The sequence below is a fragment of the Merops nubicus genome, unplaced genomic scaffold (genome assembly GCF_000691845.1).
Source record: "Merops nubicus isolate BGI_N331 unplaced genomic scaffold, ASM69184v1 scaffold13166, whole genome shotgun sequence".
Lineage (NCBI taxonomy): Eukaryota > Metazoa > Chordata > Aves > Coraciiformes > Meropidae > Merops > Merops nubicus.
The window spans coordinates 5973-29926 of NW_008612999.1; the positions used below are offsets into that span (position 1 = coordinate 5973).

Consider the following 23954-nt stretch of genomic DNA (forward strand, 5'->3'; position numbering starts at 1 on the left):
CTATGGATTATATGAACTGCCTAATAACATATTATCTAAATCAGATATTTTAAAGTCACGTTTTATGCAAATAATCTTACAGAGGTACATTATTCCTATTAGCATAATTGAGTAATGATTTATTCTTCCATTAAAGCATCCTTGCAATCTTTAAAAATGTTTATCTAAGTTATAAATTGTTACAGACCTGAATTTAGTGAAAGACTTTTGTCCATTTCTGATGACATACCTTGATCGTTTACATTTCTGTAGCTGGCTGGTAGGTAATTAGTTCTGCAGGCATGTAGTGAATACATGCATGTGGGGCTTTTTTAATGTTAATAAATGACTACTGGGACCTGTAATTCACTGCATGGAGTAAAGAATTGTTGCCATGCACATTTTACTGTTATGCACAGTGTGTGTATTATCTACTTCATGCATGAGAAGTCTACGTGGTGAAAATTTGATTTATTTGGAATAAGTTCTCTAATTCGTTCACTAATAACATGAATGGCAGATGCATTAAAATATAAATGTGATTTGTGGCATGATCTCACAGACATTTGGCCTTTTCTTTTTCTACAGCTGATTCAGAATGAGATAAGGCAGCTGGTGAAGTTGCAGAGCAGCAGCCGGGGGGCTGGCAGGAGCAAGAGTTTCCCTGCCAAGGTTAGAGGCCCTTTTTCATCACTAGGAAGTGAAATGGGGATGCGTTCTGAAATCTTTGAAGAAAATGAGTGCGTGGTCAATCAGCTTAGATCTAACGAGGCAGAAAGTCAGGCAAATGCAGCTGAGCTGCATCAGGAGTGTTTTGCCACCGACGCCTCGATGAGCAGTGGCTATGGCACCGTTTCTGCCTCGGAACAGAGCCCCCCCAAATCCCACGGGGGTAGCAAGAGCCCAGCCTGCGCCGAGGAGACTTCCCCAGGGCAGGGTGGTGCAGCCCTAGCCAGTGTTCAAAATAAACCAGGACTTCTGCCCCCCAAAACAGAGGAGAATTTTTCATCTGGAATGAACGATGTTTTAGTTTTGCCTGCTGAATCGGAACGAAAAGTCAATGAAGCTCAGTGTGGAACAAAGCCTGGGTAAGTGATAAACTCTCTTAATGCATTAATTTATTGTAGACAGTCCTCATGCCATACACAGCTGTTGGTAACTGGAAACGTGGAAGAATTGAATGGAACCTCTTGAGTGTAAAAAATACCATGCTGCTTGGTAGGTAGTTACTTGTTCAGCTGAGTGTTTTCCACATGATGCGTGTTTGTATCTGCAGTGGTTATCTGCTGGAGATACACTGGGGGAAAAAGCTGAAAACCCACTTTCTTCTGCAGATATGAGCTAACATGCAGTTTGCATATAATGTTTACCCACACACCAGAATTTTAGGTGCTGATCACAAATTTTATATGACTGATATTTTGTTACTGTGCTCAACAGTTTTTTTGCCAACTTATATGTATGCATTACAGTAATAAATTGTATCAGACAACAGCCAAACAGGTTTGGGTTTTCTGCTGTTTGGGTGGGATTTTTGCTGATCTTTGTTTTCTCCTATTCAATAGGTGGGTGGATTTGGCAATAATACTGATCAAGTGCTGTTCTAGTTGCACAGAGTTTAACAATGCACTTGACTCTCCCTGTCAGACCAGGCTGTAGTGCTGGTGGCTTCACGTGGCCATGGGCAGTGTCAGCAGTCTGGTGGGCAGGGTGTTGCCTGGGAGCCCCTGATAGTAGTTTGCAGAGATAAAAACCTTCTACTGGAAAAACAAAGAATCGGGAAAATGAACTTGCAATTTGTTACTATGTAATAAAACACAGGACCAGCTTTCTTTGAAGGATTTGATTTGGAAATGTGTTACCCCTGCAGATAGGGTAGATCATAACCCCACTGATCTGTGTGTGTTCTTTCCATCCCTTCTGGTGGGATTTATTCCAGTGTTTCATTCATGTTGCTCAGCCCCATGTGGGGCATAACTGCAATTCATGGGCTGCTGGGGAGCTTAAAGAGCTCAATTCAAGAGGTTTTTTTAGTTTAAAAAACCTTTCTAAGATAACTTTTGAAATCATGTGTGTGTGATTTTTCTTTTTGTCCTTTTTATAATATAATATAAGTTTGTTTTTTTTTTTTTTTAAATTGCTTTTTGTTTTGTGTTAAACTCATTGTGAAGGAAGAAAGGGTTCAAACTGAAGTGGAATAGCTCATTTAGCCCAAACTGTGTGTGTTGATGGGTTCTTTGTTTGTTTTAATTTTAGTAGTAACCTTTTTTGATTCTTTCTGGTGTATGTCCCAAGCTGGGACAATAGGTAGTTTTTCAAAGTGTCACTTTTTAACAAGATGGGAAAACTGTTCCACATCTGCTGCTAAGAACAATTTCAGGATGTCTCTGTTTATTTCTGTTCTGCTTTTCTCTTCTGTTTTCTTCTACATCTTGTTTCAACCTTTCTTATCCTTGAAGATTTGAGTTGGAAGGCATCCACAGTGTGTCTTAGCTGACATCCTTACAATGAGACTGATAACACAATGAGAAAACTGCTGCATTTACACTCCAGCTTAATTTTGTGGTTTCTATTAGTACCTGCTTGGACAGACCAAGAAGTAGTTGTCTGACTAAAAATATGGAGCAATTTGTTATGACTTTTTTTTTTCCTAGTAGGAAACCCATTCTGATTATAGGTGCAGCTAATTAGCACCTTTCCTTTCAGTGATTTTTTTGGGGGGCTTTTTTTGGTGATGGTTGTTTAATTTTGAAAAAAAAAAAAAAAAAAAGCCCTAAACCACTTCAGCATTCTAATGAATTCTAATTACTTCATAGTTTCTCAAAAACACACAAAGGTGGTGGAGTTTAGTGCCTATGTTTCACCTTGAAGAACAAACTGATTTCATTTCTCTACTGAAAAGTGTGTATGTACTTATGCTATATGTGTGTGTTTCTTATCATCTAGTAAATCTTTAACATCATGGGCACAAAAATTGAAACAAAACCAACCCAAAAGAATAAATGCTGAAGAAGTATGTGTGAACTCTATGCAAGAAAATGAGCAAGCAAAGAAACTACCACTTGAGAATGTAAGTCTCTCTTTGTTATGATGTTTTTCTAATTTTATTCTTCTCACTGGTATGTTTCCAGGGTTATAGTATGTTGTAATTCAACATGTGCTTTCATCCTATAGTTTTTGGAAGCATCTTCAGCTGCTAATGTCTCTTTTACCAGAACTCTTTACATGTGGAGCCATTAATCAACTTTCTTCAGGGCAGATGTTATTCTTCCAGATTAGGATTTTAAGTTGCAGGAATTATTGTTCCATTTGGTTTGGGCTTTTTTAGTGTCCTTAGCAGTCTCTTATGTTAAAATCAAAACTTATTTTTTTCCTTTTGTGTTGTTTGTATAAGAAAAATACATTCCTTTATGTCTGTGTTTGACTGTGGCTTGGCTAAATTGAACTACTCCAGTCAGTTACAGCACTAGTTGCAAAAAGTAACCAAACCTCACCATAGACATTTAGGAATCTAATTGGCTCTTTAGAACCATTTGCACTAATGCCTATTGCTGTGACTGCAGAATTAGCTCAAAATACTTCTTTTCAGAAGAATTTGGTTTGTGTTCCTCCCTCCCCCCCATTATATTGAGTTAGGAATTGTGTATGTGCACAAATCTGATTATTTTGGGGAGAGAAGTTTAATCACATGCAAAACATCCTTTGGGTCAGATTATAACATGATTGGGTAACAATCATACATCTCACTATCATGTTTTAGAAATATTTCTAGTATATTAATTGTCATAAACCTATCTCCTTATGTTATATTTAAGGAAAAACAAAATCCTGAAACTCAGTGAATGACTCCACCTACAAAAGAATAGGAGAACTAGCAAATACAAACCACTTGATTCAAGGCAGGGTCTGTTTTCTTTACTGTAGTTGCCTTGAGGGTGACCCAGAAAGAGTAAGAGTAGCTGTTGGCATTTGCTTTCTCTAATCCATTGTCAGTGGAATCAGGATGTTACTCTAAGGGGATATTTCAAACCAGGAGTCAAATTTATCTGCTGTGGATTATCACTTTTCTCTCAGCTTTTGAAAATATCTTTATCTTTCTATTCCTTTGTAAGAATTCAGTTGATACCCCTTCATTTTCCTTTCTTTCTCCTTAGGCAAAGGAGAATCCCTAAATAAAAACATTAAGAGGGACAAAATAGCCTTGAGGTGAGATGGTACTTCATGCAAAAACTTGAAAAGCTTTAGTTCTAAATCTTTCTTTTCTTACTGTTGTTAACTAAAAGGGTACTATCCTGTTTTAGTCTTCAGCTGTATGAGGTGGATGAATTTGCCAACTAACCTATTAAGCTGCTGTAATGGAACAAAAAGAAGTGTGGTAGAAAAGAGCAATGTGAGATGACCATTTTACAGCTAGCTGCCCTCACTCAGTTGCTCTTACGCCATTGTCTTATACCAGTTACTTTTCTTCCTTTAAGAAAGAGGAGAGTTGTAGGAAATCTTAAATCATGTGAATTATTTTTTCCATGTGTTGGTCCCACCCTTTTCAAAGTTTCTGTAATTACCTAGGGAGGTTGCTTGGAGAGTTTGGAGTGATGAGGAGAAGGGTATGTAGTATCTTGTCTATTTGAGGTGGTAGTGTTTACCTCTGGATTTGTGGTAGGTGGAGTCATAACAGCTGAATGTAACAAATTCCAGTCTTAGGGTTGGAACACTTTTGTTGGTAAGTCATCCCTCTATGTACTTACACCTCTTAAGGAGCAAGAAAGTTTAGAAGTCCATCCAAAATGGGTGTTTTTGTAATGGTTAATCTCAAAGATGGTCCACAAGTAGACAGGCATATAACTTAACAAATATCACTATCTTTTAATCATGTGGCTTAGATTAGTTCCCTGATTGACTGCCATTACCCTGAATATAAACAGTATATGTTTGGGTCATGCTGTGTAATTAAATTTAAGCTCAGCTTAAGAAGACTAATAACATTTACATGCCATTGTACACTTTGATTTTTTTTTTTCCCTTGTCTTGCAGTTTCCCTTACAACTTTGTTTTTCCTTTGTAATTTTAGACAAACCTTACTGATGCTGCTTTGCCACCTTACACTTTTTACCTCAACCAACCAAATAAAAGTCCGAATTCCCTAGTGTCTGAAGCTTCAGGTACAGCTAACTTCTTGTACTTCAGTTTCCTTTTCCTTTGAGTTCTTGTTTCTTAAAACTCTGACCAGAATGCAGCCCCAGTAACTTTGGGGAGGTGAGGAGGGTTTGAGCACTGACAAGCTATTCAACTTTGATACAGCATAGTTCTGCTTTTTTTGCTCTTGTGTTTGATGGTTCTTCCCACCTCTCACTGCTGGCAGATGTAGGACTTGTGACAATGCTTTTCTTCACATTTCTCAGCATTTCAAAGTTGAGCTTTATGTTTAAAACTGTTTCATAATGTAATTACTATTAAAGTCATGGTGGGGTATCAAATGATATTTCAAATATGAGCATTGTTGGTCGAGTAATCATAGGAGTGCATGGCCACAGAGGCAGAATTCCTGTAAGCCAAGGGCATGATTGAATAACTGTGTGAATAGACAAAAACAAAATAATTCAGTGTGTAATGTGGCATTTGGCTGGGGAGGGGAGTACATGTGCTTTTGTTTTTTTGGGGTTTTAGTATGATTTTGCTTTTGTTGTTTTGGAGGGGGTGTGTGCGCAAGGGGTGGTTGGGGGTTTGGTTTTTTTTGTGATGGGGGTGGAGATGTTTGTGTTGTTTGTCTTTCACAAAAGAAAAAAAAAACCTAATTCACATATTTTGATTGCAACAGGGTGGATTCATTTCAGTAACAAACAGGGGCACAGAGATGCAGTCCTGCAAACTGTGTATATTTATTGCTGCTTCACAACCCATTGAGAGAGGGACACATGCAAGAAATTGAAGTGGGCTTGAGACTGTGTCTAGTCCTGGTGTCTGTGATCTTGCATGCTGTAGAATGCTGTTGAGTACCAAACCAGGGTCTGTAGTAGCAAGTGTCTGCTCAGGATTATTCCTTGGGCAATGCAAATTTTAAGTGCTATACTGGAATGAGTAGAAATATAAAAGTTTGTTGTAAATGAGGATTTGTTCCTTGAGCACCAAAGAATAAACCTGCGTGTCTTCACTGATTTATAACTTTAATTACTGATGCTGTGTGGTGGAATACTGATTATGTTGCTTGTGCATTGCTTTGAGATTTTTGTAACTTCTGGTAACAGATCTGTAAGCAATAATTAACACAGCATTCTTGTTAGCAGGCAAAGTAACATCTTACTAATGGATCGTAGGGATTTCTACTCTATAGCAGTGAGCTTTGTAATTATTTTTTTTTTCTTTGATTGTTTCTTCTATTCAGGGCTTTCATATTGGAAATTAGATGAAAAGGAGATGTATCACTCTTTACCAGAGAATTTCAGAAATGAGTTCGCTGATATTTTCTCCACAAAGGTCTCACCAGATCAGGTAAATTTTGTACATGTTTTAAAAGTTGCCTTATAGTAGTTTAGTGTCTTTGCTTTTTTTCTATGGTGGAAAGAATCAGCCCTCCAGAAGATAACTTTGCTGTGAGAAATCTTTTGTTAGCCCAGTCTGATATTCTGTGTCTTCATTATTCATTTACCCTTCTAAAGCCACTTGGAATTTATTGACCTTTTGTCATTTAAAATAAATAGTGTGTATGGGAATTGAAAAGAGTAACTAGTATATTAAAGAGGTGTGTGCCTCATTAAAGATCCTTGTTTAAATTTGGTGCATTGAATAAACCTGCCTTCTGTTCTGAACTGACCTATTAGCTAAACCCACAGGACAACTTGTTTATCTGTTTTGGGGATAGAGGATTATGTTCAGATGAACTAATGTAGCAACTTTTCCTTTTGAAGTCTTCTCCTGATGAAACGAAGCTATCTTCATTGAAGGATATTTATCACAAGAGACAAAAGGAGAACAAGCAGCTGCCAGACCAGAATTTTATGCCACCTTCCCAGTCAAGTCACCCACCAGAGGTAACGTTCATGTCCTTACTTCGTGTCTCAGTCGGAAGGGATGATCCGTTACAGGCTGCTTTCACATTACCTGGCCCATGCTGCCATCTCCAGTATTACGCTGGAACAGCAACTCTGGCAGGCGTGGGATGGATGGGATCGGGAAAGGATCCAGCTGAGGAGAGCCCTGAGTAAACAAGGACCTCTGCCGCACAACCTTGAGGATGTGCAGGGACGAATCTGCTTGTGCTGAGGCTGCAGCTGGTGAAATCCAGGTGGAACTGCAGGCGCAGGAGCAGGGCTTTCTTACTGCCTCCCACAAGATAAGTTCTTCCCACCCGTGAAAGAGAAGAGGCACAGGTTGGGGGCATGTTCTTTGTCGGATCTGTTTCTTCATACAGCTTTCAGTCTCGTACAAAATCCAGTAATGGTGGCTACTATACAACTGTCTTGTTTATATAATCCATGAAGGGCTTTCCCTAGTGGTACAAAAGTATTGTTTCAACCTACAAGCAGACTTCATAGTCCTTCTATTTACATAACTGAAATTTCAGAGGTTTTCTAGGCAGCTACAGATGTTACATGTGTCTTTTATTCTTAATGGAAACTTAGAAACTCAAGTTGCAAAGGTTTGGAATATGAATCTTTATCTAAGCTTTACAGGTCCTGTCACCTTGTTGTTACCAAGTTACTGTAGTACTATTCAATATAATTCCTGCAATGCATTACATAGATTACTTATGTCTTCAGATAAATTCCATTCACAAGAACAAGAGTTGAATCACAATTTGCTTTACCTCTCTAACTTAATTCCTAGATCTTGACGTTGGACCCAACCCTGCATATGAAACCAACTCAGCAGAACCCAGGACGCCGTTTTTTCAGTATTCCTGAAGACACTACTCCTTTTTCTCCAGACTCTATGGCAGAACCTGGATTTTCAAGTCATTGTGACACAGACTCTTTTTCACAGACAAGCAATTCATCTCAGTTAGATGATTCTCCAAAATACCCTCCTAGCAGCAGAGCTGTGCACCTGGACAGCTGGAGAAGTCACCCATTCCAAAAGGAAAACAAGAGCAGCTGTCCCTTCCCAATGGCATATGTGGATGCTGTTAGTGATACTTCAGTCAACACTGAGGAGGAAGAAACCCTGACTCTAACTCCATCTTCTGTTACTCAGTGTGCTGACAACAGTTTGCCAGAATATAGCCTTTCAGTGGCATCTGTTGAAGATCCTGTGGTAATGTCAAAGTAAGTAATTTTTTTTCCTTTTTAAAAGTTGTAGAGTTGATACTTTCCTGAAAATGACACAACAATACAAACAAAATGAACAAAATACCTGAGTTCTGTTTGCTTAGAACATAGATGAACGTTGCTGCTTTTCTTCCTCTTTTTCCTCTTTTTGTTTCTTTCTCCCCAGAAGAATACAGATGGCGTATAAATAGAACTGTAATTTTCCACTTCTTACAATTGTCTTTCTTTAGTCTTAATCTTCTTTAGACCATAGTGTTTAATCTAAGGCACAACATTTGTTCTCTTGTCTTTCGTGCATGTCAATGCCTTAAGTGGAAGGCAAAACAATTTTTAATGCTTTAATGCTTTGGTTATTTCTATGTTAAAATGAAAACACATTCTTTCTTCTTAGGCTGTAGGAGGGAGATAATTCAGGCAGAGTTTCAAGGTTCTGTGGGGGTTATGTTTTCTTATTTAGAGTCAAATGGTGGGAGAAGCACAGAATTACTAAAAATAAATATCCCCCCTTGACTGTTGAAGCTTTTGTGATCTGCACATGGACAAGCAGACATGACATATTCCATGTGTGAGAGCTTTTGCTGGGGTCATAGTTTCAGGATAGTTTAATGTTTTGAGCTTTTCTATTCTAATTTTACATGCATCAGTTCTAGTGCATAGCAAAGGAGAGATTTCTATGGCATTTCATAAATATTGTGTTGTTTACAGGTTGGATTGATGGGCTGAGGTCAATTGTATGAGGTTTAACACTCTTGCACTTTTGTCACAACAACCTCAGGCAACGCTTCAGGCCTGGGGAAGAGTGGCAGGAAACTGCCTGGCAGAAAAGGCCCTGGGGGTGCTGATGGGCAACTGGCTGAACATGAGCCAGCATGTGCCCAGGTGGCCAAGAAGGCCACCAGCATGCTGGCCTGGATCAAAAATAGTGTGTCCAGCAGGAGCAGGGAAGTGACTGTGCCCATGGACTCGGCACTGGCGAGACCATAGCTGGAATCCTGGGGTCAGTTTTGGGTGCCACAGGGTAAGAAAGACCTTGAGGGGCTGGAGTGGGTCCCGAGAAGGGCAAGGAAGCTGGAGGGGGCTCTGGGGAACATGGCTGGTGAGGAGCAGCTGAGGGACCTGGGGGTGTTCAGTCTGGAGAAGAGGAGGCTGAGGGGAGACCTCATTGCTCTCTACAGCTCCCTGAAAGGAGGCTGGAGTGAGGTGAGTGTTGGTGTCTCCTCCTGAGGAATGGTAATAGGATGAGAGGCAATGGGCTTAAGCTGCACCAGGGGAGGTTTCAGCTGGACAGACTGCCCAGGGAGGTGGTGGAGTCACCATTCCTGGAGGGGTTAAAAAAACATGTAGATGTGGCACTTGGGGAGATTTTTTAGTACTCATGGTAGTGTTGGGTTCATGGTTGGACTTGATGATCTTGGAGGTCTTTTCCAACCTTAATGATTCTATGATTTTGTGTTGTTATTAATATTTGTATAAATGTGAAGACCTCTATGCAAGCCTTAAGTGTCTGACACCACTGCCTTAGATGCCAAAGCTTTATTTGCTTTAATTTGACTGCAGAAAGGTTCTGTATGAGTTTTATATGTGAAATTCATTGTATACAGCAGTGCATGGTCACGTGGAGAGCTGGAAATTTTGTTGTTGTTGTTCTTAATTTTGAAACTAGGATTAGACAGAACTTGAGGGAAAAACATGCTCGACATATAGCTGACCTACGAGCTTACTATGACTCTGAGATACAGAGCTTAAAACAGCAGCTGGAGGCAAGCCAGAGAACTGCTTCATCTGAAGACTTGAAGAAAATCAATCAAAATCTCGCTGACAGGTACTGTTTGTCCTGATTCCTCTGGTAGGTTATATTCCTTCCACATTAAAAACTGAGTGTGCTTCTTTAGAATATCTTGAAAAGTTTCTGTCAGTCTTCAATTCTGAAGATTTCATGCATCTGTGATATTATTATTAAATATAAATTTTGCATTGATGCAGCTGTTTAAGATCAGTGTAAAATTATTGTTAGGCAGAAAGTGTAATGTTTGGACCAGAGGTCTTGTTTGACCTGATTTTTCCTGAAGGCAGTGTAAATTTTACTCAAGAAAAGCCAGCAGGCAGAGGTAGTCCTGAGCAATCTGTAATGGAATTCTCTGTGTTGTTAGATTGCTCTCGCCTGTCAGGCTGATGAACATCATCCCTCTTCACCTCTCATGTCAGAACTGCAGATGATAAACGACCACTACCAGCTACTCTGGTAGCTTTATAAAGCCCCTTTGCCAGTCAACACTTTTTGAACACATACTACTACTGGAGTCTGTGTGATTCAACTACATGTTCCATACAGCCTGAATGTTTGCTACCTATAGAAGCTTGATATGATTTTAATATGTATTTTGACTAGAATTAATTATATTAGACATTTAGACTGCTAAAATATTTCACAAAAATCTATGCCCTCCAGAGTAATTGAAAAAGTGTGTGGGTAGTTGGGATTCTTTTTTTACTTGCCTTGCAGCACGAGTGTGTTCTAACTATGAAAAGTGACTTCTGAGCAGTCAATTATTGAGGTAAAGTAGCTTGAGATGTGATTTCAGTCATTAATTATCACACAGCATCATCAATTAGCTGAAGTGGAACTCTGCTCTGCTGCCTCTGAGCTGCTTTTGGTTCTGCAGCTCTTACACTCAGAGCCATCTGGAGCCTCTGCACGTGTTCCCAGTTTGCTGCTTGCCCTCCTTCAGCACCACAGCCCTTCCTAGCAGAGACACTGGGCAAGGCTGCAGCAGCCAAAGACTGAGGGAGGAGGTCACAGGCTGGGCACCAAAATTTGTGAGAATGCTTGAGGGAGGAAAGAAGGCTATAAAATGTATATTTACTACTCGAAAATTGCAAGAGATTTTTGTAATCTGTGTGTTCTAAATAGATGTGACCAGTTGGATGCAGCTCTGAATGAAGCAAGTGCTCGCATAAAAGCCCTTGAAAATAAGAATAATGTGCTAGAAAAGCAAGTGGTAAGTATTTGTTTTTAAATAAAGTTCCCTTTAACTAAAAGGACAAGAGAATGCACTTGTTCACTATTAAGCTGATCTGTGTTTCCATATCTTTCTCTTTTTATTTTCAACCTTTCTCCTTCATGTATGACATCAGGCAGGATGTTACACCAGTGTAGCTTACTAGCTGAGTTTGACTCCCTACTTGAATTATCATCACTTTTGTTTATGAACAACCTTTCCAGCTGAGCAGGGATCAAGCTGAGTTTAAGAGTGAAATATTGTGATGTTTATGTCTCTTCAGATTTTGTTTTAAATTTTATTTTGTTTTAATTACTTTCTCTTTGATTTCATGTTAGAGCTGTGATAAAAGCAAATCTCATCTGGACTGAGGCAAAATTATTCTCTAATATATATACTTATACAATCTTTCTGGCTAGGGCAGACCAGTTTGCTTATGATTCCATAGCTGCATTTACTGGTCAAAGCACAGGACACTTTGTCTTGAAAGGTAAACACCTGAGAGACTAATTCATTCAACCTTTATACACATTTTTCTATGCTGGGAGGCAAGACACTCAGCTGGGATTAGAAACCTAACCTCAAGATGTTTTTATTTTATAGGACTTGAAATATCTTTTAGGCTTTTAGTCTTTCATTCTTTATAAATCACAGAAATGAGCAAAAATCTTGTTCGGTTCACGTACAGATGCACCCTTGTTTTCTATTTAGGTGATTTTTAGATCAGGGTTTGTAGTGAAATAAAAAATCTGCTAGGTAAGCATCATAATGAATGTTTTTTCTGCTACAGGCAGATTGGAGAGAACGTTTTTATGCAGCCAGTAACACTTCCAAAGTTCTGCAAGAGCGTATTGAAGAAATGCGCACGAGTAATAAAGATAAGGATAACACCATCAGCCGACTGAAATCAAGGCTTAAAGATCTAGAGGAAGCATTTGAAAAGGCCTACAAGTTATCTGATAATAAAAATACAAGGCTAAAGGAAGAAAATAAAATGTTTCAAAATGTAAGTAAGGAAATGGGCAGTGGTGTTTACAGGAGCACGGCATGTTGGGAACACAAGTCCTGGATGTTTCGGAAAGCTGCTCAAACTTATCAGTGTAAAGTCTTAGTGCCCCACTGAGAGATCAGGAATTTTTCAGCTGACTACTTAGTATGCCAGCTGTTAGCTGATACTATGGACCTAATAGATATTTAAAAACAATTTTAAGGCAGCAAGTGTGTACTTGCTGTGATAACACTTGTCATCGTCTCTTAGATGTTTTATTACTCTACGTGCTATTACTTAATTTTATTTTTAGAGGCATTACAGGAAATTTTATTTTCTAAAGTTATTTTCCCCCTCTTAGTAGGGCTATCGTCTCTCTCAGATGTTTTATTACTCTATGTGCTATTACTTTATTTTTAGAGGCATTACAGGAAATTTTATTTTCTAAAGTTATTTTCCCCCTCTTAGTAGGGCTGCACTGAATTTTTCATAAGTACTCACAACTTGCTAAAACTGCTAATTGTATATGATTTTTACACTGAATCAAAGGAATCATTCTTGTGATTCTTCAGCGATAACTTTACAGAATGTTTAAATGGATTGGCAAAATGGGTATTAGCTGGAAAAGCTAATTCATGCTTTAACTCCTTTTTTACAATTAAAACCTAAAAATACAAACTCATCTTTGAAGTCAGTGAGGAAATTTATGATTCATTCAGTTCCTTTGGTTCCTTTAGAGAGAAATTATTTGAAAATTAGAAATACATGGTGTAGTTATCTCTGTCTCCTCTTGTCCTGTCTATAATTTGTTGTTCCAATTAGAAGATGCTAGAACTTAAGAAATACTGTTAAAGTACACTCTGTATCCCCTGTAGTGCTTCTGCATGTTAGACAAGCAATTTAGATAATTTTACAGCAGTCAACAAAACTTAATTGTATATGGTCTCAGTGTGGGTTTGTGTGTTTTGTTTTAGCTTTTAGGAGAATACGAGTCCCTTGGGAAAGAACATGAAAGAGTAAAGGTATGTGCATGCTAGTTAATTAAAAAACCAAACATGAAAGATAGGTGATAAAGTGCCATAATATTAACTGAATTAACTTAAATATTTTGAAAAAGATCAAACTGAAAGACCCATATTTATTTTAAGCAATAGCTTTTTACTATATCTTCAGAGCCTTGGAGGGAAAAGGAAAGAGTTTGGAAGGTGTTGTTTTCCAGTCATAGGGAGCAAAAATACTGCAAAGTCAAAACCAAAGAAGTTGAATGGACCTCCCTTTCAAATAGGAAGTGTATTTAATGTATTGTTTTCAAGACTAATGTAGAGTTACTCATTTTTCTTTTAATACATTGTAGTTTCTAGGCTTTTTACTTTTTTTCTTTGTGTACTTGTAGGATACATTAAATGCAACTGAAAACAAATTGCTTGATGCAAACACGCAGATTTCTGATTTGAAAAGGTAAATGTGAAACTGTCTTATTACTTTTTTTTAACAACATGAAGCACAGACTGTGGCCTGAACATTTACTCCTAGATTATAAAGGCTGTAGATCATGCAAGATTAATTACAGCTTAGGAAGCATTTCATGTTGCTTTATGTTACTTTGTATACCATGTAAAAATCTTGTTATTTTTAGGCTATGGGTTATTTTTTTCCTACTTCCTCAATCACAACTCCTTCCAGTGGGATGCAGTAAATTGCTTCCTTTCTGGTGAGTCAGCTAGCCCAGCCAGTCCACTGCACAAGCTTCCACTGCTGCAGTTGTCCTCTCAGTGACCCCCCTCTTCAGCTAACCAGTCTCTGTTCTGGTTTTCAGGAGCCAGGATGCTGCCAGGAGTTTGCTGTTCAAGGTTATGGCTCTTAGGCGTGAGCAAAGGACAGAAAGGTGTTCTGTCTATAGAGCAGGAATAATATCTCTTGTGGATGTCCCTTGTGTTAGCTGCATTGATGTTTTTGGCTGGAGGAAGATAAATCCATTGAGCTTTATACTTGCTGGGTAGGCCCTAGGCAAGATGTATGTGACCACAAAGGGATTTACAGTTACAAACACTTCCTCTGGTTTGGGATTTCTCAGCCACTCTATGTCAGTGGTGTTAAACAACACACTTGCTCAGGAAAGTCTGAGAGGTGGGAGGAGAGAACATGAAAATTCATTCCAAGTGTCATTGCCACCAAGCCTGTGCATGATCTTCAGCCAAAAACAGAAAAATAGCAAATAGGATACTTGAGATATGTCACAGTCCCTTTCTTTGCTGCTCAGATCACCTGAATTTGCAAGAATAATGCATAGGAACCATTTAAGAAAGGAATAGAAGGAAGCCAGATCCACTCTGCCTTCAATTTTTATTGGGACTGTTGAGGAAATGAAGATATTGTGAGGGACAGTTCAGTCAAGTATTTCTGTTGGTACTTCTATTTTTTCCTGCCTGACTCTCAGGTAGGGACCATTCCAGACTGGGGAAATTGTAGTGGAAAAGGAGATTTTGACACCCTGTTCCAAGGCCCTGCATTTCTGTTCTCTGAGTGGGGAATGCCTAAGGTTGTGTTGCATTGCCAAGGGTTAGTTCACTGAAGGTGTGGACTGCAGTATGTGGGAGAGAGGAGAATCATCTGCAGAGCCTGAGCAGCAGATTGGTGGAGTTACCTGAGACACATGCAGGAGACAGAGATGCTCGTTAAATCCAGAGTCAGGGAGACCTTCCTATAAATACATCATTTCAGGGAGGAAAAATGTCCTTGTTTTCTTCTCTCCAGCCCCTCTGAGGTGAATGCTTTGATCCTCAGCAGTATCTCCTGCTCCTGTCTCTCTAGCTAGGTGACCTAGCTTATTTAATTTAGAATTCAAATACACGTTTAGATATGTGTTTAGACAGATAAAGATGTAGTTGCTTTTGCTCTTCTGCTTCACCCAGGATATCTCAATAAAAACGAGTAAATTCTAAGAAATATGTTGTATCTTTTATGTCATTTATAATGCTTCTTTGCTGCTTCCACATTAGGACAATTTCAAGGCTTGAAGCTCAGCTCAAGCAGGTGGAACATGAGAATACGCTGAAACTTCGCCACGTAACCGAGAATCGGTTCAGAGCCTCTTGTGCCAAGTGAGTGAGTACTCCCACAGTGTGAGAACAGGGCGTGTGTTTTAGAATGCTTCTTAACTTGTTTTGGCTAAAAATGGATCAAGGTGATGTCAGTCTGTAGGGTAAACTGGACAAACACATGCTGAAATCCAGAGGCTTCACATGCCAAGACTATTAAAAACATAAATACTTTGGATAGATACGTGTGACTTGGCAGACAGTCTCTAGTCTTCCCAAATAACTGTTTGTGTCTCAGTTTCTCAGCTGTGTAGGAGTTCCTCAACAAAGATTTTGGGAATAAAATCCAATAGTCCAATCAGACATTGGAGGTCTTCTTTGTGTCGTTGTCATTGATTTGAAAGGCTGATTACTACTTTTTATGTTTCTGTATATAGTTTGTACAGGTATCCTGGGAGTAAAGTGAAGTTCAATTATGATGCTTACTCTAGTTTGAATTGTGAATTCAGACTATTGAAGCTTAAATAGTGAATTCATTCTAGTTTAAATTGTTAATTCATTGTTAAGGAAATTAAAGCTGGCCTGTGTCCTGGGTTGGTTGGTTGTGTTCTTTTTTCTTTGTTTGTGTGTTTTTTGTTTGTTTTAATGTTTTAAAGACCTGAAAAGCTTTGTCCCCCTTTGGTTTTTTAGTTCTGGCTTCTTTGGTGCCTCTTCCCCAGTTCAGCACTGACACTGTGAAGCACAAAATGATAATGTGTTTTATTATATACTGAGCAGTAGTATTTTGGGGGGGAGATCTGATTTTTGATGATTATGAAGATACAAGTCATTTATGAATTAATATATTGCAGGGACAGATTTTTATTTAGACCTATTTTGTTATTTATGAACAAGATCCCTCAACAGTGAACAGAGAAAAGGAAGAGCTGAACATGGCAGACTATGTTCATGAGGGAGGAGGATGTCAGGGCCAATATGGATGTGGAAGTTAATCTATCCCTAACTGATCTCAAAGGCACAAAGAAAGCCTCGTTCCAATCAACTGCACAGCAGGATAGGTTTACAGAATAGTAGTTATGGTTCATAGCTTGTGTAAACAGGAATCCTTTTTTCCTAATTATCTGACTTTCCTGTGTGTTTAAAAAAAAAAAAATCCAGAAAAAAGTAACATTTTTCTTCAGCTATTTCAAGATAATAATATAATCATTGATCCTGATTAGTTAATATTTATCACTCTTAGGCCATCAACAGTGACTTTTTAATGTTTGGGGATTTTATTTTGCTAATAAATCATGTCAAAAGGAAAGCTAATGTCAGATGCTCTAAACTGTTGGAGTAATCTGCAGTGAAATATTTTTGTTTAATTAGTTGAGAATTAATTGTTACCCAAACCTTGATCTGAGTAAGGAGCATTAAATTACAAGAACATCTTTGTTGAGTTCTACATCCTGAGTATGTTGTATAATGCAGACTGAAACCTCAACTTTTTTTTTTCCCATAATTTTATTTTTACTTTACAAATTTGTTTTAAAAAAGCAGTTACTTCCCCAAAGTATTTACATGCTTATTCTATATTTATTATTATTTCTGTTTAATTAGAATAAATAACGGCACTGTCTTGATATTTTTTTTTCTTATATTAAAAACAAAAGAAGAGCAAAGAATTCAAAGGCCATTAATAATTTTTGAAGTTTTTTGTTCCCACAGCAAGTTGGCAACTCCTGATGTCAGCAGACGAAAGTGGTTGATACCTGGAGCAGAATATTCCATCTTCACTGGCCAGCCTTTGGAAGCCCAGGAAAGCCCCAAAGATAACAGATTAGAAGACACTTATATTCCTTCTAGGTGAGTTGATTTTCTTCAGTCTCTGCTGTGATGTAAAGTTGAATACTTGTAAAAATACTTTTATCCAGAATTGAATAGATTGATGTTTTTAGATTTTTGTGGTTGTTCAATAGAGAGTTCTAAAAAACTTTCTCAATGTTATACAGTTCCTTAAAACAAACCAGCTTCCTTTCCTCCTTTGCTAACCTCGTATGAAGCAAGCAGCAGCAGTACCTGCCCTGGGATATGAGAAGGCTTCAGCTGCATCTTGCACCACTGTCTGTATAGTCTCCATTTCGTGTCCAGCTCTGTGTTTGGACCCAGTGTGTTCTGTTGTGTTGGAGGTGAGCTGTAGCTGTTGGCTGCAGCTTTGCTCCAGGGTGAAGTTTCAGGTGTACTTTAGGGTGTAATTTCTCCTTCTTTATTCCTTAGAAGTTTCTCCTGTTGGGATGTATTTAGTTCTAAGAACATGTTGAGTCCCCAGATTGAACTCATGCTGTTCAACTTTTAGATTCTTGAGTTGGCTATAACACAATCCCTTATTTCAATGACCGTAAATCTCAAACCTACCCTAATTTCTTTGGGTTTTTGTTCATTCAGCTAGTATTTGGATATATGAAATTAAGTAAAGCAACGTGATCCCTTTTTTTTTCCCTGCTGCCTCACATTAAGGTACCATTCTCCTCCTGAAAAAGACTCCTCACAAGAAGACTCTTCAACAAACACAACAGACAAACAAAATGAGATGTCAGAGGCGCCAATTATAAAAGCCTTTAAAGAACTTGAAGAAGGAAAAGCATTTAAAGACTGGGGTACACAGACAGAGAAAGAAGAGCCATCAGCTAGTAACTTTTATTTTTATAATCCTGAACTTGTCTTTACTGGCTTTTCTTTGTTTGCATGTCTTCTGGTTTTGTTATTCTCAGCATTAAAGTCTCATCAGGCCTGAGTGGTGGGATAAAAACAGTTTTAGCATGCCAACTTCTGGAGTTTCCAAAGAAAATTCAAAATTATATAGCTAAGTGACTTGTTTAAAATGGAGGGAATGCAAAGGTTGCTGTTAGGTCTCAAGCTAGAGGGTAGTTAATGTCCTTTTTCTAAGAATATCTCAGTATTTATAAACATAATGGAGCCCTAACAAAGCTCTGGCTGGCTGTACATCCATTTTAGTTTTGTCCTCATGGTGTTGTACCAGATTGTTATTAAAAGCTGGCACGTGACTATAGGACTACAGTGAGCTGTTCTAACAACATTGATTTAGGAAGCCTTGTAATTGGAAAACACTGAGGCTTTCTTAAATGCTTGTATGTGTGGTTTAGGCAAAAGCTCCAACCCTCTTTCCCCAAAGATGCTTCTGCCCAGCTTTCCACTCTCTCTTTATTAAATCAGTGGGTTTTTAGCATAATTTCTCCCACACATGCTACAAAGCATCTCTTTTTATGAGTTACCCTGTTTCATGAATATGATGAGCAGGTAGTGAGACCTGAGCAAACCAGCCCAGAGAGCAGACATGGGGCAGGCTAAGCGCAGTCATCGTATGGTAAAAGCCAAGTACAGGAGAGTATTTGTGAGCTCTTGTATTGAAAAAGGTTGATTAATATCATAACTTTTTCCTTTTCATTAGAAACATCAAATCGACGTCAGACTGTTGGGTTTGTTGAAGCTTCTTTGGTTGCTAACAGATCCCCAGAGAAAGGCAAAGAGCAGCACAGACCGAAGCGGTTCAGCTCCCCTTCTGGGCAGAGGTCGTCGTCCCTCCCTCCAGCCAACAGGAAACCCAGCACTCCAAGTGTGTGCTTCTCTGAGCTTTGGTTTGTGCTACTCAAAAAGTAGAAGCAAATAATAACAGCCTGCTCTAGAAGAAAGAAAACAAAGCTAGAATCCCAGTGTTATCCTAACAGATAGTCTGGGGGGGTGGGGGAAGCTTGTCTACAATCACAGAAAAACATGAGAGTTCCAAGTTTATTTTTCTGTGTTGCAATGCACTTTTCATCTAATTTAAATAAACATGTAGACACTTTGAGAAGCGTTCTTTTAAGATGTAAGCATCTGATCACAACTGGAAGATGCTGCACTGGGAGAAGTTTTAGGTAGTTAAACATACTTTGTCTTTTGCAGCAAGTAGAGAGATAATGTTGGCACCAGTGTCTGTGACATACAGCCCAAAACGATCTCCAAAAGAAAACCTCTCTCCTGGATTCAGCCATTTGCTTAGCAAGACTGAAAACACAGTGACAAGGTACAAGTCTCGTGCATACAATTGTGTTCTGATCATTGTTATAGCAGCAGTAGTTTAAGCAGGCTCAATGCTGCCATTTCCTGTTCTTTAAAAGTCCTAGAAAACGAGTGATGTGATGATGGCTGAATATAACACTAAGTTTTACTTTTTAAAATCTGGCAAGAGAAATCTAGAAAGATCTCCTGTCATTAGCATTCACCAAGATGAGATGTTGGCTTTACTACTGATGCAACGTTGACCAGTGACAAAGAAGTAATGAAAGTGGAAAGTAATATCTACCTACCTGTCATGGCATCTACAAGAGTGTTAGAAAGTAGCTAAACCTGACTTTCTGGTAACTGTACTAAATACTTCAGTCTCCATAGAGGTCTTTGCTTGGCAAGGCTTGTAGAGTATGAGAATGTCCTGAGCTGTGAGATGAAAGCACAGGACACGTGCATGAGGCAGCAGAAATGTCTAGCACCACTTGGTCCTTGAGGATGACAACATGGGGGCTCTGAGTTTGGGAGTGACAGGGTGGTCAGCTTCTGAAAGAAAGTCACATGCAAGAGGTGTTCTGGTGTGTGCCAACAGGAGCATATTGGGGTAGGTATTACCACTATGAGTGGTAATTGGAAGACTTACAATGCCTGTGTTGTTTTATAAAACAATTGTTTGTTTAACCAGAAGGTGAAAAAGTAGAAACTATTGTATTTCTTGATACATGATTTCTAGCAAGTAATTGTTGTGCACTTTTTGCTCTGTAGATTTGATATACTTCTCGATGACCTAGAAAATGGTCCTACATCTACTCTACACCACAGTAATCCAAGAAAAAGGCTCCAGTTTCTCTCACTAGATGATGCAGAAGGTAATCTGTCCAAGTGGGGGGAAAATGGTTCTTTTATCTTTTCTTTAACCATAATTTCTTCCACATTGGTGATGGCTGCTTGAATAGAAAGCTGACACTTTGGGAAGTCCAACTTTTAAAATCCCTCTAAGTCTTGTTTTATTCCTCTAGGCAGAGAAATATAATTTATACAGTATTTTATCTTTATGTATGTGTGTGTGTGCACTAAGACAATGGAACAACCAAAATAATTAAATTGAGAAAGCAGGGACATATGTTTTTCTCTGCTTAACTCAGTTGTACACTGCATATCTTAGCAGGGTCTCTATTAGGAAGTACGTGGTCATACTAATAAAATTCTGTTGCTAAATGTTGCATTATAAATAGGAAAGAGTAACTAGAATAAAGCCAGTTGTTTAAGATATTTTTAAATGATTGATTGAACCAAATCTTTTCTCACTCTGGTAATTCTTGCCACAATGTTTTGCTTTTGTTTTTATTAATGCATTCAGTTAAACTGGTGTTTTCATGACAACTACTCTACTTGGCAATATTTAAAAATGTTGTACTAGTAAAAGTAATTCCGAATTAGCACAGTACAGTAATCTGTTTGTTAATGAAAAAATATGCTGTGTTATAGAGATCACTTGACAGGTGACCCATGCAAATGTTTTCAGTTCTTCTGGAAGGTTTGCTGAAGGCAAGCTCATGAGGCTTTGCTACTCACTGTCCACAGTTTATGGACTTCCAAGATCATGCTGCTTTTCTTGTTACTAGGGTTTTTTTCTGTCCTGTGTAATAATTTCACAGACAATTACAAAACTAACAAGATGACCCCTAATTTCTTGGCAGGGAGGCAGCATTCAGGTGTCAGACATGGCTCATGTGCTGAACCCATCAATCCTGGAATGAAGAAAGCAGCAGCTTGGGACGAGAGGAGCGCAGCTCCAAAATACGAGCCAGCGCTGTCGCCTTGTGAGGGGGACTTCAAATACACAGCAAGGATTAAGACTCTGGCTGAAACAGAGAGGCTCTTTGATGAGCTGACTCAAGAAAAACTACAGGCAAAGATTAATTTTATTTTAAAGTTGTGTTGAAACATAATTATTTTAAGAGAAGTGAGGGAGGTGACTGTACACCTATGCGATATGTGGCTGAAATTCAGGCACAGCTTCTGGTGTTACCCTGGGAATGTGCTGTTGGCATTCCTCACTCTGCTTCCCACCTTCCAGTCCTCTTCTGTCCCTAGCCTCATTAAAGGAGAATCTCTTTAACATAAACACAGTGTTGAATGGAAGGGTTGGAGTGGATTCACCTTTTGCCTTGATGGACAATGCTTTAAATCAGCCTTTCAAAGAAGGAAAATTATTCTGGCAAATAAGAGCCCTCTCTTCAAAATGGTCCCTGAGAGGATCTGCTTGTGAGTGTTAACATTCACAATCTGTTTTGTATGGCCCAGTGTTACAGTCACATTGGTTGTTTAACAACAGGACTGGAGGTGTCTCTGTCACCTGCACACCTCACCTCTTTTCCTAGGGTAGATCAGGGAGCCTGGTGTTGGCTCTTGAAACTGTGACTTACAGCTGTAGTATTTTCTGTTATCAGATTGAGGCTGCATTGAGTCGAATACCTTCTTCTGGGGGGAGAATGACCTTGCAAGCAAGATTAAATCAGGTGAAAAAGCTTCTACATGTGACTGTTTTCTGAAGTTGCTCTTCCACAATTTGGGAATGTCTAGTGTAGATGAGTTTCTCTATATCTTAAGTGTGATTACTGTGGGAATTTTTCCATACCACTGAGAGCTGTTCCTGAGAATGGCTGCATTTTCAATCTGTGTGAAAGATTTTCTCTTGAGTTTACTGCATTAGAAGATAATCAGGAAATTACTGCAAGTTAATTATAAACACACTCTGAATTGCTATGTAAAGGGTGCAAACCTGGATAGTTTGCATGCAGGTGATTCAGAAAAGAGTGATTAGCCCTGCAGACATTTCATTTCCTCTCTCCTGCCACAAGTTAACCTTTTTGTTTATGTCTATATATATATATATACACACAGATAAAGGAAAAAGTTTGTGTGTATACATACATATACATACTACAGTGGTGTATATTCTGCATAAGACTTTTTACAGAAGACTGTTCTTCTATAAAATAGAAGAAAATAGTTTTTATTTTCTGTAGATGGAATGCCTTTTTCTAAATTACTGCTAGAATAGTCTGTTCTTGCAATAACAGAGAGGGAAATAAAGGCAGTACACAAAATTCAGCAACTATGAAATAGATCCCTGAAGCTGTAGAGAGGATGTTGTGCTGCAGAAGAAAGTGCAAAGTCTAGGTTTTGGCTGGTTGAGTTTTGTCTACTTGAAAGTATAGAGCAGAAAAGAAGGCAAAAGTAAGTCATGTAGGTGGAATACAGAGAGTGCTGCCTTTGGAAAGCTCTGCAGGCTTTTAATAAAAACAAGTGTGTCAAAGTTGTGTTTTAGAGGTCTCTGTGAAGCCTAAAACTTGAGCATTTCCTAAATTGTAATCCCAGGGCTTATCACTTTATCAATCTGAAAGTAAAACTGCATTCCAGTAGATCAATACTCTCACTTGCTCCAGCAGTCACGTTTCCTAAATGCCTCTCTCTCATTATCAGCCTGTCCTGATTCTGGGCAACTTTGTCTCATGGAGTTTCAAGAGTTACATGGAAAAAAAAAAATAAAACCACCAAAACCCAACCAACCAAACCAAAACAGAATACCTGAAACAGTTTAAAAATAAAATGACAAATTTGTAGTTCTGGCTCTGTTTTTTGGGTGCTACTAGAAAGCTAGTAAAGAGTCCAAAAGGTTACCAGCCTAATATGGGAATAATCATGGTTCTGGCATTTTAGAAGGGTCATTGGGGTTTGTTGTGTTATTAAATCCTTTTTTTTTTAATTTTTTTTTTCTTTTTCTTGAACTGTTTCTTTTAGGAAGCCCTGGAAGATCGCTTGGAAAGGATTAACAGAGATCTGGGGTCCATCCGCATGACTCTGAAAAGATTCCATGTTTTACGTACCTCTGCAAATCTCTGACAATTCTCCCTTGAATGCAAATATGCTTTTTTTTTTGTTTGCACTAATATGTAATTATGCACTCAGTAAATGCAAATTGTTTTGTATTTTTATAAACCCTCAACAGTAGTTTTACAACCATGTTACCCTTTACAAACAGCAATATTTTGTACTTCGAACAGCCACCTATATTTTAAACATATTTTTGTTACACCTGAGAAATCAATGTTTATCCTGTATTGTAATATTTTTAGAAATAGTAATTATTTTTAAATAGTGATATTCAATTTATAATAAGAATAAGAAACTAAAAGGCAGCTTGTTTTCAGAAAATGATGGTGTTATCCTTTTGCACTTGGTTTTCTTCACCCTTTTATAAATATTTATGGTATGATGTAAATACTAGCCAGTCAGAAATTTTGAACTTTAATACAAAAGGCAACATGAATGACCTGTGTTAAAGAGAACTACTGTTATATGGTAAATCCTTTTAATGAAAACCTTATAACATGGATATTTCTCCTTGTGACAAAACTGTGAGCGACACTCTTGTCGTGGCTGGCCGGCGGCAGAGCGGCGCGTGGTTTGCTCGTTGGGTTGCCACTGGCCAGGTCAGGAGGATACTGCTCTGACTTATGTGCTGTCTCCCAACAGCCACAGCGAGTTCTGATACCCCTGGGACTGGAACTCCTTAACCCAAGTTCCTGCTTTAATCTGCCAGACTGGGATTTGTGCCGTGCCGCTTTTACGACTCTCT

At 38.5% G+C, this 23954-nt stretch overlaps 1 protein-coding gene across 1 annotated transcript; it reads left to right on the forward strand.

The window, feature by feature from the left end:
* The first annotated feature begins 810 nt into the window (after nucleotides 1-810).
* On the forward strand, nucleotides 811-23536 carry MPHOSPH9 (M-phase phosphoprotein 9). Its single transcript, XM_008941748.1, has 20 exons — nucleotides 811-1067; nucleotides 2926-3049; nucleotides 5048-5138; nucleotides 6359-6474; nucleotides 6882-7004; nucleotides 7801-8237; nucleotides 9904-10062; nucleotides 11152-11239; nucleotides 12030-12245; nucleotides 13202-13249; nucleotides 13621-13685; nucleotides 15227-15328; nucleotides 16973-17110; nucleotides 17762-17934; nucleotides 18714-18878; nucleotides 19208-19328; nucleotides 20075-20178; nucleotides 21010-21221; nucleotides 21763-21831; nucleotides 23117-23536. The coding sequence occupies exons 1-20, from the start codon at nucleotides 811-813 to the stop codon at nucleotides 23216-23218; spliced, it is 2910 nt and encodes a 969-aa protein (XP_008939996.1). The 3' UTR covers nucleotides 23219-23536.
* The last annotated feature ends 418 nt before the right edge of the window (nucleotides 23537-23954 follow it).

Coding starts and splice junctions, on each gene's coding strand:
- MPHOSPH9 (XM_008941748.1), top strand. CDS start 811: ATGAGCAGTGGCTATGGCACCGTTTCTGCCTCGGAACAGAGCCCCCCC. Junction 5,139..6,358: donor CCTAGTGTCTGAAGCTTCAG/GTACAGCTAACT, acceptor TCTTCTATTCAG/GGCTTTCATATTGGAAATTA. Junction 13,250..13,620: donor AAGAACATGAAAGAGTAAAG/GTATGTGCATGC, acceptor GTGTACTTGTAG/GATACATTAAATGCAACTGA.